The sequence below is a fragment of the Sinocyclocheilus grahami genome, unplaced genomic scaffold (assembly GCF_001515645.1).
Source record: "Sinocyclocheilus grahami isolate Dianchi unplaced genomic scaffold, SAMN03320097.WGS_v1.1 scaffold143.1, whole genome shotgun sequence".
In the NCBI taxonomy this organism is placed as follows: Eukaryota; Metazoa; Chordata; class Actinopteri; order Cypriniformes; family Cyprinidae; genus Sinocyclocheilus; species Sinocyclocheilus grahami.
Genome location: NW_015505322.1, coordinates 917432 through 931283, shown reverse-complemented (window position 1 = coordinate 931283; position 13852 = coordinate 917432). Strand labels below are relative to the sequence as shown.

Here is a 13852-nt window from a genome sequence, read left to right as displayed (position 1 = left end):
GCAGTTCCGTCATTAGGGCTGACTTTAGCGTATTGCTTTCCAAATCCTTTAATACCACGCCGGTTGTAACCCCAGAGTTGAATTAATGTTGGCCAACAACTGGGCACACAGCATAAAAATAGTTTAGCGCTAATGTGTGTGTGTGTGTGTATGTGTGTGTGTGTGTGTGTGTGTGTGTGAGAGTGTTTGTACATGCTATTTTTGCACAAATGTCATGTAACCCTCCGTAAACTCGGAAGTGAGAGACTAACTTTAGTCCTCTTGAGCTAAATGATCTCAAATGATTTAAAACAACTGTTATGCTGTTCTGCATGCTATTAATTGCAAATTGAAAAAGTGAGTGTATGTGTCTGAGGAATAAGAGGGAGGGGGCCACAAAGCTATCTAGATTTATAGCTGTGTGGTGTGTGTGTGAATGTGAAGGAGAACATGTAACTAGAGGAAACTTTAGCAGTAGTCTGATGTCATGGATCATATTTTGAAGGCTCAGTGCTTGGACTGGTTGATAAAAAACAGATTCAATCTTACTTAAAACGCTTGCACTGCCAAAATCTCTACTAAGACCCTATTTTTTAAATGAAACCCTAAATGGTTTAGGAAACTGCCACTAACATACATTTTTCACAGTAATGTGGAAGTGCAGCACAGGTCTGAACTGAAGAGAGATCATTTACCAGACTGGTACTTATGGGAAGCAGGAAGTGTTTGTGTGGACATGTTTTTATTGCTTTTCCTCTGGCCTACTATTATTATTCTTCCTTAATGTGAACAGCTATAACATTTTATCCCTCTGGTGAAAACTCATCAAACGATGCATGAAGGGTCTGTGGCTAACTGCATGTAGTGTACTTTTGGGATGGATGGGATGTACCGTTGCCTAGCAACAGGCGCTCAAGTTTACAATATTCAAAACATCAGCCCTGCAGCCCTGTTTGAGCTTGAGACTTAAGATTTCTCTTGAGAGTTTGTCCTTATCCATAATATCTGACTTTATTTCTTTATTTTAAATTATTACTTTGGGAATTTAGCTCCCGTGGATCTACAAATGTGAGATTTCAATGCAAGTCCATAGACAGTTAAATGTGGGCTATCTTTTCTACAAATACTTTAAGCAAATGACTTAGTTTGCCCAGAGTGCTCCAAAATCTAAAACAAGACTCCCGAAGAAGGCAATCCACATTTGTGTAATTTTTAGGAAAAGAGAGATGTTTGCAAATATTTGGCATAGCAGTGGTAAAAATGATGTAGATGAAGTCAACCACACAACTGACTTCCATTTGTTCCAAACCTGTATGAGTTATGTTGAACATAAAAGAAGATATTTTGAAGAAGGTGGGTAGCCAAACAGTTGATGGTCCTCACTGACTTCCATAGTAGGGGAAAAAATACTGTGGAAGTCAATGAGGACCAGAAACTGTTTGAAATTCAAACAAGTTTGGAATAACTTGAGGGTGAGTAAATGATGACAGAATTTTCATTTCGTTTGGGTAAACTTTCCCTTTAAGCTTTACATTACATTTTAATTGTAACTAAATTGTAATAAATTTTAACATATTGAGAGACAAAATGAAACATTTAGCTGAAATTTAGCTTTTACTGTAACTCGAGCTGTTTGAGGTTATCTTGATATTATAAATTATATATGGCATATTGTTATTCTTCTCACAAAATGTACCTTGTAGAATTGGTGGAGCCCCTGCAGTACTGAGTTAAAAAGAGTTAACTGATAAATTGTTCAACAGAGTGTCATCAGAGGAAACTAAGTAAAACATGAAATTTTACAGTGATTTTACATCTACTTCATTGCAACAGCTTCCTACACAATCTGGATTCTGTTAATTGTTCCTCGCTCTTATATTTTGTATTATTGTATTATCGCTTTTGACATTTTATTTGAAACAGGAACAGGTTATTACTGGTTGGAAATTAGTTTTCAGAAAGAAAACAAATATTTTGTTATGTTTATTACATAATTATGTAATTTTGCTTCAAGTATATTTATTTAAACATTGTTTTAAGGATGCTTAGACATAAACTGTATTAATTCATTTTATTATATTAATAATATTATAAATTAATGTATTTATAAAAAATTATTTAAAAAAATTAAAAGTAAGATCAGAAATTAATTCATAAAAAATTTTCTCTTTTTTTGCAATGTAACAGATTATGTCAGGGGAAATGTGCAACAACCAGTGCTGTACAGCTGACAACATGTTTTATTACAACCTGATCTTTTTGTATTTTAACAGAAAGGTGATTCCTTATATACAGTATCTTTACTGAATGGAGAACATTTTGGTTTGCTTGCTCTGCCTCTCTTACTGAATTTGAATTATTATTTAATTATGTTTGTTTTGCAGCTGGAATGATTAAGAGTGTTTATTTGCAAGTCACACATGATTACATAACTAGACACAGGATACAGAGGAAGTGTGGGACAATTAGAAATATGTTTTGTTTGTATTTCAGGCTATTTTGTGTTATCTAGCTCTGTGAGTCACAGTGGAAAACTGGAAACACAACAAAGAAGTGTGTGTATATGTTTGTGTGTGTGGGTAGGTGGGTGGACTTTATTTAAGCCTTGCAGATGTGATAGAGAATGAAGATGTACCTGTCCATATTTATGTTTGTGTGTACCTCTTAAAGCAGTGAGCAGAGGTCAGGATCCAGCAGCTGCTGATCAAAGTGGCTCCACATAACAAGCGTCCATCTGCCTGAGACCCTCGCAAGCGCACAGCTGCCTGCCACGGCCAGCCCCCACTAGACACACACACACACACAATCAATTTGCTCTGCACATTCATTTTCTCATTCCAACCACATATACAATTCATCTGAAGTGTCGTTTGTTATGTCAAAAATGTTTGTATACATTTTGACCCTCTCTGCTTACCGTAGCGAGTTCTCCCCGCCTATTATTCTCTTCTGACGGGTATGAGAGGGTCTTATACCACACATGGAGCCCACTGCCTCTGCAACATAATACAAACACGTATTTCTATAAACCATGCGTGAGGGAATCTCACGAAATCTGTTAGGAACACCAGCCTTGGTCTTATTTCACAGAAAATCAAAACAAGTTCATAAAAATTAGGGCTGTAGCTAACGGTTATTTTAGTAATCGAGTATTCTACAGATTATTCTATCGATTAATCGAGTAATCGGGTAAGAAGTAATTTTTTTATTAAAGAGCAATCCTAAATATACAAGAGATAATAAGATAGATCTCTTAAAATAAACAACTAATTTGTTTTCTTTTTAGAAAAATTTACATTTGTATTGCTGAAATTGCATAATAACAGTGAAAACTAAACATTTAATTTCATTGCCAAATTACATTCAAAATGCTCATTCATTCAGAAACGAATCACCGCTGTGTTGCTAGGAGACACACAAAGGTTCTGTGTGTAATAATTTTGTTGGCATAAAACACAATATTAAGTTCTCAATTATTGAACTGTTGTATAAAATTCATTATCACATTTGTACTCGTGCTATTTGGGACAAAAAAGCACTCGTGTGAAATTGCACTTGTTGCTCGTGTGATATTGCTGAACTATTTCATATGATATAAATATGAAACAAAACCTCATACAAGAGCATTTTTTCTCCCAATCTCTTGAATTTTAGGGGCATATAACTGCATTCTATGCGCTACATCACACAGTGAGTTGTTGTCTGCATGTTCGTCACCAAACAAATGTATGAAATGAGTTATTATGGTCTGGGGCGGGATCTTTAATTCCGTTAACAATTTTAAGGCGTTATTTTTTCCATAATTAATTCATTAATAATATTAATATGTATACCAAGATATTAATTATGTATGAAAATGCATGCACAATATAATTTATTATTTTCTCTTTCATTTTGGGGTGAAATGAGACATTCATCTGTGGATCTATGAGAGTTCAGAGACTGTTCATCTATGTTTGTGTCCAGATGTGCTTGATGGACCTAAGAATATAGTCTAGTGTTACATATAACAACACAAAAAACATTGTGTGTTTGTGTGTGTAGCTTATGTGTCTTTTGAGTTTAATGGAGAAAGCAGGCCGGATTAACTTGCATTAGAGTTATTAGATTGATAAGAATAGCATAAGTGAACCCTAAGTGATCATGAGATGGAGAGCTAAACCACATCCTTTAGAGCACACATAACACACACTCCATTTCAGCACATACAAGAGATCTGCTCAGGTGATAGTTTCCATCTTTCATTCTTCTTTCAGGTGGTTTCAAGTATTTTTACAGGTGTGAGGATCCCTAAATCTATCCTTCAAAACCACTGTCCAAGAGCCTCATCTATAAACCATAGCTAAAATTCATGTCAACGTTCAGATTTATAAAAACGGTCTTTGACTTGGAAAAGTGCTTTTCCAGGTTCTAAGCAGGCGTACACACTTTTTGGAGTCAGAGTACTGCAGTTAATTGGAAATCTAAGCAATTCTTGCCACTAGCCATTCTCAAGTAAAGGATTTGGATGTTGACTGGTGCACTTTTATGACATTAATTCATTAATTAGGAGGCATTTACAAGGCAGAGATCTGGGAACAATTTCAAGATCATTCGCGATTTATAGATTGGAAGAGAGGAAGAGAGGTGTACAAGTTTTTTGGCGTATGTTCATTTCTCTGAATCACACATACACACATTTGAGAAAAGATGCTTTTAGATCAAATGTAGGACGGTTTCTACACAACACTGTATAAATGAGGCCCTAAGAATGTCTATTTTACAGACCATCAATTACAGTTAAGTTAGTGAATTAGATCATGTTCATTTAATTGCAGTTCTTTCAATGTGCCTTTAAAGGAACATGCCACTATTTTTGAAAATAGGCTCATTTTCCAACTCCCCTAGAGTTAAACAGTTGAGTTTTACCGTTTTCGAATCCATTCAGCCGATCTCCGGGTCTGGCGGTAGCACTTTTAGCTGTAGCTTAGCATAGATCATTGAATCTGATTAGACCGTTAGCATCTTGCTCGAAAATGACCAAAGAGTTTCGATATTTTTCCTATTTAAAACTTGACTCTTCTGTAGTTACATCATGTAATAAGACTGACGGAAAATTAAAAGTTGTGATTTTCTAGGCCGATATGACTAGGAACTATACTCTCATTCTGGCGTAATAATCAAGGAACTTTGCTGCCGTACCATGGGTGCAGCAGGCGCAATGATATTACGCAGCGCCTACTTTTTATTTTCCGTCAGTTTTAGTACACAACGTAACTACAGAAGAGTCAAGTTTTAAATAGGAAAAATAGAGATACTCTTTGGTCATTTTCGAGCGAGATGCTAACGATCTAATCAGATTCAATGATCTGTGCTAAGCTACAGCTAAAAGTGCTACCGCCAAACCCGGAGATCTGCTGAATGAATTCGAAAAACGGTAAAACTCAACTATTTAACTCTAGGGGAGTTGGAAAATGAGCCTATTTTCAAAAAGAGTGGAGTGTTCCTTTAAGAAACAGATCATCCTAACATGAAAATTCTGTCATTCTGTCATTTTGTCTTTACAAAACCATATGAATTTCTCTCTTGTAAGAACACACAAAGAAATGTTAGACACGGTGTTTACACTCAGACAATTAGAGCAAATCCTACTGTTCTGATACTATTTAACTACCCCAGTGTTTTAATTATGTTCAGTGAAAGAAAGAAATTCATACAGGTTTGGGTAAATATCCATTTAAACCTTGCCAGTTTCACATAATTTGAATGCTGTAGCTATGAGAGGATGAAGGAGAATGTCCCACCTTTGACCTCAGGAGAATCCTTCTGTAATCCATAGTTACAAATAACACCGGCATCTTCGCTATGGCGACAGTTGTGTGTCCCAAATGGTTGTTTGATACAGTCAATCAGCGAAAGCTCCCCACCTGTGCACTTTACGTTTTCAGTGTGAATAGGCCCCTCACCTTCTCCAAAATACGCCATTACACGAGCTTTAGCCAGCCCACTGTACAAGAATGACAGTAAAAGATACATTTTGTTAAATTTTTGTACTTTTCAAAATTGTTAACTAAAACTAAATCTACAATTATTAAAATGTTTCCATTATTTCAGTAACTGATATAAGGCTAAAATAAAATATAAATATTAGATGAAAAATGTAACTTAATGAAAATTCGACACTGAAATAAAATAAAACAACTATGAGGTTGTACGCGGGTTGCCAGATTGAGGAGATGAAAAAGGAACGAGTTCAGTTGACAACGGAAGGCGACAAGCCTTAAACCAGGGGTCACCAAACTCGGTCCTGGAGGGCCAGTGTCCTGCAGAGTTTAGCTCCAGCCCTAATCAAACACACCTAAACCAGCTAATTAAGGTCTTACTAGGCATACCAGAAACTTCCATGCAGGTGTGTTTCTAGTATGCCTAGTAAGACCTTAATTAGCTGGTTCAGGTGTGTTTGATTAGGGCTGGAACTAACCTCTGCAGGACACTGGCCCTCCAGGACCCAGTTTGGAGACCCCTGCCTTAAACTGTAAGTTGATGGGTTGATTTTTATCAGAATCTACGATCTCTGACATAGTTTGTTTGATGGCTTCGATGGCTGCAGTACACTGTTTTCCCTCAACTGGCAACCCGGGGTGTTGAAATACAATTGGGTAAACTGACAGTGGGCGGAACCACACAACAAAAACAGAAATCAAAAACAGACATTCTGACACACAAAGTAGAATAACTGGCTGTATCATTGTTTTTCGGAGAAACAAGTGTGAACTTTCTAAATATCATGTTTCCTAAATATCTGCAAACATATTATGGTATTTTATGCTTTAGTACAGTCAAAAAATGACATACAGTACACCTTTGAAAACAAATAAATTAAAGCTAAATAGAATGAACTAATAAAATGTACAAAAGCACATAATAAAATTACTAAAACTTAAATGAAAGTGAAAACTGAAAATAAAAACTGAAGCTAAAATAACACTGCTGTTGTATAAAAGCTTGAGATGTGTGATGTTGCGCATAACAGCACCAATTAATTATTAATTGGTTCACCAATCAGAATCCATTTGTTAAGCTATGTTTATTTCCCTTTCTCAGTCTAAATGTGAATGATATTGTACCTACAAACATATTCAAAAACTAAACAATAAGAGATCTGTGTAGGCTCTGGGTGTATTCACTCAAGAGGAACATACAGTATATCGAAACACACACACACACATACACTGGCAAGCACAGAAGTGAGCTCATCAGATATGAGCATCAGTTACAGTGTCATAACCTGACCTCTGGCCACTCCTTCGTTGCCCGGGCGGTGTGTTTGGGATCATTGTCATGCTGAAAGACCCAGCCACGTTTCATCTTCAATGCCCTTGCTGATGGAAGGAGGTTTTCATTCAAAATATCACGATACATGGCCCCATTCATTCTTTCGTTTACACGGATCAGTCGTCCTGGTCCCTTTGCAGAAAAACAGCCCCAAAGCATGATGTTTCCACCCCCATGCTTCACAGTAGGTATGGTGTTCTTTGGATGCAACTCAGCATTGTTTCTCCTCCAAACACGACAAGTTGAGTTTTTACCAAAAAGTTCTATTTTGGTTTCATCTGACCATATGACATTCTCCCAATCCTCTTCTGGATCATCCAAATGCTCTCTAGCAAACTTCAGACGGGCCTGGACATGTACTGGCTTAAGCAGGGGGACAAGTCTGGCACTGCAGGATTTGGGTCCCTGGAGGCGCAGTGTGTTACTAGGGTAGCCTTTGTTACTTTGGTCCCAGCTCTCTGCAGGTCATTCACTAGGTCCCCCCGTATGGTTCTGGGATCATTTTGACCCCACGGGGTGAGATCTTGCGTGGAGCCCCAGATCGAGGGAGATTATCAGTGGTCTTGTATGTCTTCCATTTTCTAATAATTGCTCCCACAGTTGATTTCTTCACACCAAGCTGCTTAACTATTGCAGATTCAGTCTTCCCAGCCTAGTGCAGGTCTACAATTTTGTTTCTGGTGTCCTTTGACAGCTCTTTAGTCTTGGCCATGGTGGAGTTTGGAGTGTGACTGTTTGAGGTTGTGGACAGGTGTCTTTTATACTGATAAAAAGTTCAAACAGATGCCATTAATACAGGTAACGAGTGGAGGACAGAGGAGCCTCTTAAAGAAGAAGTTACAGGTCTGTGAGAGCCAGAAATCTTGCTTGTTTGTAGGTGACCAAATACTTATTTTACAGAGGAATTTACCAATTAATTCTTTAAAAATCCTACAATGTGATTTTCTGGATTTTTTTTCTCATTTTGTCTCTCATAGTTGAGGTATACCTATGATGAAAATTACAGGCCTCTCTCATCTTTTTAAGTGGGAGAACTTGCACAATTGGTGGCTGACTAAATACTTTTTTGCCCCACTGTATAGGCATGATTTATAACTGAACTTATAAGATCTTAAATCACTTCCAAACAAGAAAAAGAAACAGACCAGAACCTATTGCTAAATAAATCTATTGTGAAATGAATTGTCTATTGTGAAGGAGGTGAATTCTTTCTCTCTCTCTCCTCGGCATATTCTCCTCAAATACAGCAAAACAACACAAGTTTTGACATTCTTTATCAAAATGCTTTAGTAATATTTCATGAAAAATTATTATTATTAGAATAGTCATGTTTTAGCACATTACTACAACATGTTAGCTTCATCTAACATACATGGTACATCATGCTAGCAACATGCTAACAATGTCTAAAAACACTTGTTAAGAAGTACTACAGTACTAGAAACGTGGTTTGATGTGGTTTTTAGTAATCTTATGAGGTCTAATTGGCCTGGAAAGGTTTACTGGGGACTGAGCTGATTTAATATGATTTAATGAGGTTAAATGGGCTCTGAAATATGGTCTTTGTGAGATTTAATCCGAATTTCTTTCTGAAAATAAAATCTACAAACCTGAACTTTTAAAACTAATTCATACTTTCAGGCCAATATCAAAGTTTGTCATCAAACCTTACTCATTTAGTTTGTTTACTGCTTTAGTGTGTGTGTTTAAGTGTGGGTATGTGAAATTTCACGTTCATGACATTGTCAACATTTAATTATTCTACCTTTATTTTATCAGGTATCTGATTAAGATTTCTGAATGGCACGACATGACTCAACATTAGAAGACTGCTCAGATGACCCTGTTGAAGTCACCTGTAGCCCAGCTGTCTGCACACCACCTCTGCATCCCGATCCGTCCATCCGTCATCACAAACCGTCCCCCACTGGCCACCCACCAGGATCTCGACACGCCCCTCTCCCAACAAAGTGTATATAACAAAGTATTGAGATGAAATTTTGTTATTGACCAAATACTTGTTTTCCACCATAATTTGCAAATAAATTCTTTAAAAATCCTACAATGTGATTTTCTGGATTTTTTTTTCTCATTTTGTTTTTCATAGTTGAGGTATACCTATGATGAAAATTACAGGCCTCTCTCATCTTTTTAAGTGGGAGAACTTGCACAATTGGTGGCTGACTAAATACTTTTTTGCCCCACTGTATAGGCATGATTTATAACTGAACTTATAAGATCTTAAATCACTTCCAAACAAGAAAAAGAAACAGACCAGAACCTATTGCTAAATAAATCTATTGTGAAATGAATTGTCTATTGTGAAGGAGGTGAATTCTTTCTCTCTCTCTCCTCGGCATATTCTCCTCAAATACAGCAAAACAACACAAGTTTTGACATTCTTTATCAAAATGCTTTAGTAATATTTCATGAAAAATTATTATTATTAGAATAGTCATGTTTTAGCACATTACTACAACATGTTAGCTTCATCTAACATACATGGTACATCATGCTAGCAACATGCTAACAATGTCTAAAAACACTTGTTAAGAAGTACTACAGTACTAGAAACGTGGTTTGATGTGGTTTTTAGTAATCTTATGAGGTCTAATTGGCCTGGAAAGGTTTACTGGGGACTGAGCTGATTTAATATGATTTAATGAGGTTAAATGGGCTCTGAAATATGGTCTTTGTGAGATTTAATCCGAATTTCTTTCTGAAAATAAAATCTACAAACCTGAACTTTTAAAACTAATTCATACTTTCAGGCCAATATCAAAGTTTGTCATCAAACCTTACTCATTTAGTTTGTTTACTGCTTTAGTGTGTGTGTTTAAGTGTGGGTATGTGAAATTTCACATTCATGACATTGTCAACATTTAATTATTCTACCTTTATTTTATCAGGTAATCTGATTAAGATTTCTGAATGGCACGACATGACTCAACATTAGAAGACTGCTCAGATGACCCTGTTGAAGTCACCTGTAGCCCAGCTGTCTGCACACCACCTCTGCATCCCGATCCGTCCATCCGTCATCACAAACCGTCCCCCACTGGCCACCCACCAGGATCTCGACACGCCCCTCTCTCTCATTCTCTCCGCCCACCAGTCTCACAGGTACGCCTGACAGACAGGTAAAACAAAATATATGAATGCACACATGCTGCATTTCACTTTGATTAGCAGGTGGCTGTGCAGTGGTTAAAGTTCTGGATGGATGTGATTAGCTGTAGGTTTAAAATAGCAGCTGACTGCTAATATAATATAGTATAGTATAATAAATAGATATATGCATGATATACGTTATGTATAATGTATTTAAAAGGGATAGTTCACCCAAATATTAAACTTCTGTCATTTACTCACCCTCACATCAATTCAAATCTGAATGCATTCAGAAAGGAAGATATTTTGAAGAATGTTGGTAACCATACAGCTGACGGTTACCATTGACTTCCATAGTATTTTTTCCATACCATGGAAGTCAATGGCTACCACCAACTGTTTGGTCACCAACATTCTTCAAAATATCTTCTTTTGTGTTCAAGAGATGAAAGAACCTCATACAGGTTTGGAACAGCTTGAGGATGAGTAAATGATGGCAGAACTTTCATTTTTGGGTGAACTATCCCTTTAAGGAATGCAAATGAGACTCACATAAAATTGCCAAAAATTGAATTAGCACCCATTTTAGACAATATTTAGAGAAAATTCACAAATTATTTGAAACTTAAAAATGTGCATTATCCTTTAGATTTTGAAACGGGTGCCAATCATCCAAAACTGATGAACAGTGGCCAAATATCTCTAGTTCAAACCCAAGAATTGCTGATCCACAAAACACCCTCTGTGCAAAATAAAAGAAAACATGACTTACTAACCATACATTCATACACATTTGCAGCCAAAATTAATATGAATTTAACAGCAACATTTGTTTATAAAACTGATTCTAAATTCTGATTGGACAAGTAATTTATGCATACTCATGACTGCAAAATAATTGAATCTTACATGAATGTGCCAAGTTGCTTTGTTCTGTGACTAGCATGCACAGCCTACAGGCTTGTATTATTTTCCATTTACATTTACCACCTGAGTCAGTTTACAGTAACTTTAGTGCACAGCTTCTCATGGCTTATCGCTCTGCTACATATTCTGTGTTAACAAAACATGCAGCTTTATGAACATCTGCAATACTAATCATTCCTAAAGCTTAAATTTCATTTCTCACTTGTCAGCAGTTATTCAAGAACTTTTTTATTAAATAAAATTTACTTCATAAAGCCTTTAGCACCAGCGGCACACACATGCACTCACATATGATAACCATACATGCTGAAATGTTTTTTTCAGATGGTCTCTACTTTTCATCAGCTCTGTATGAGACGGCATGAAAAACACTCTAAAAATCACACTCAGACAGATTTTATTTATTTGGACATGTTTCTACTGAATGCATGTCGAGAGTGAGAACTTGAGTGTTTGTATATATACACTGGCCATCCATCTTTCATTCTTACACACTACTACCATTCAATGGTATGGAGTCGGTAAGATTTTTGAATGCTTCTGAAAGAAAGTCTCTTTTGCTAACCAAGGCTGCATTAATTGGATCAAAATACAGTAAAAAGTTCTATTATAAATTAAACAGAGTGTTAAATGTTAAACGGAGCTGAGAGTATTGCTAACTGAGATGATTTTGTGAAGGACGGGTGTTTTCCGGTCGTGTGGAAATCTGAGTTTTGTGGGCACAGACCTTTATGGATTCCATGTGGCTCACAGGCAAATAGGAACTGCATTTTTAGCTCATTCAGTGAAAAGGAAACATTATTTAAGCTCTGAGAGTTTCCCATAGAGCCACACTCACCACATTTTCATAAAGCCATCAACTTGACAAGAGGAAGCCACAGTATGTGTTGTGCGTGTGTATGTAAGATGAATTCAAGACGCAAATCAGGAGGAAACACTTAGTAATAAAAACAGTAATACAAAACAAATTGTCCCCAGAAGGTATCTGAAGAAAAACTCCATTTGGAGACATCTGGGTACGTCCTCAATAGGAAAAACGATTCATAAAATAGTTTTATTTCATTCTAAACAAAAATGCAAAAAAACAAAAACAAATTAAGGTGTAGGATTTATAAATTAAGATTTATTCACTTTAGATTTGTGTGTGTGTGTGTGTGTGTGTGTGTGTGTGTGTGTGTGTGTGTGTGTGTGTGTGTGTGTGAGTGTGTCCATATAAAAGAATACTGAAATGTGTTTGATGAGAATACTAAAAACCAGTCTTCTTTAGTTTATACACACACAAAAACACTCTCATCTGAATCCCTGTGAGTAAGACGAATTAAACAGGGAGATCTGCTCTATAAGTGAGTCTCTTGAACACATTGGCTGCTCTGTCCAAAGTCAATAAAGTTAAATCAGCCAGAGAGTGCAGGAAAAAGGACCGCAGCAAGGCATTTACACATGAACAATAGCATCTAGTGTGTGTATGTGTGTGTGTAACTGACACACTCCTCACCGGTTCCCAGTTCCAGTGCTGTCACTCAATCTCTTACTCACACTCTGTCTGGCCTGCTGCTCATAAAGATCTATTACACACACACACACTCATTCTCTTTCTCTATCTGCTGCATTTTACAAAAAGGTTCTGGGATAGAGGAGAAAACAACTCAAAGAGAAAAGCAGCAAAATAATGTGAAAAGTACTTTTTTGGTAACAAGTCACACTTAGGATATTTAATTTGCAGTGATGCACATGAATGGTTAACTCTGCAAAATAAGAATCTGTGTCTTTAATGTAGATAAAGGCAGGACAAATGTGATCTTGCAGTGTAAATGCATCCATATAGATCTGTCACAGGCTATTCTTTTGTAAATATCAATCATTCAATATACTGACAAGACAAAGAGATGCTTTTTTTTTAAATATTTTTGTTCTGCTATATTCAAATTTATGTTCTTGTAAATTCAAATTTAAAGGATTTTTTTCTTAATTAAATATGAAATATAAATTACAGTACATATTAAATAAATATCAAGTAATACAAATATTTAACACCATTGTTTTATTTGACTAAACACCACTATTTTAATTTAATCCGTTAATATTTATATTCAGTTAAGTTAATTGTTCAACCTATAGTCTGAGATAGAGCTATAATCATGCAAATTAAGTGAATTTTGTCATCTGGATGTGTAGGAGTGTTTTCCATATGTATGTGTAACTGTATGTCTGTCTGGATCAGACATGCCCAGCTCAGCAGGAGTCAGGCATGGTAAGTCTAGTGGCAGCTGTACTTGTTAAACGTCTGACTTCATGCCCTCTGACCATTAGCAGAACTCACTCGGTCTGTCTTGAGGCACACAATGCTGAATCAAAGCTGAGTCCTGATAAGATATCAGAGAGATATCTTTATACTAAAGATCTGTCTGATCATAACTCTCTTTATGGATTTTGCATAACATTTAGTTTTTTGCATAAACATTTAGTTGTACATGTAATATAACATTCAGCTGATGGACAGATCGACTTCTTCACGGGGGAA

At 36.3% G+C, this 13852-nt stretch overlaps 1 protein-coding gene across 1 annotated transcript in view; it reads right to left on the bottom strand.

Annotated features, from left to right (window-relative positions):
• LOC107591549 (neurotrypsin-like) overlaps positions 1-13852 on the bottom strand; it is a 61606-nt gene that overhangs the window by 34023 nt on the left and 13731 nt on the right. The window contains exons 8-11 of the mRNA XM_016280734.1: positions 10281-10422; positions 5763-5965; positions 2897-2975; positions 2641-2763 (exon numbers count right to left, since the gene is read on the bottom strand). Coding sequence (XP_016136220.1) covers positions 2641-2763; positions 2897-2975; positions 5763-5965; positions 10281-10422 — 547 coding nt within the window. The remainder of the gene's footprint in view (positions 1-2640; positions 2764-2896; positions 2976-5762; positions 5966-10280; positions 10423-13852) is intronic.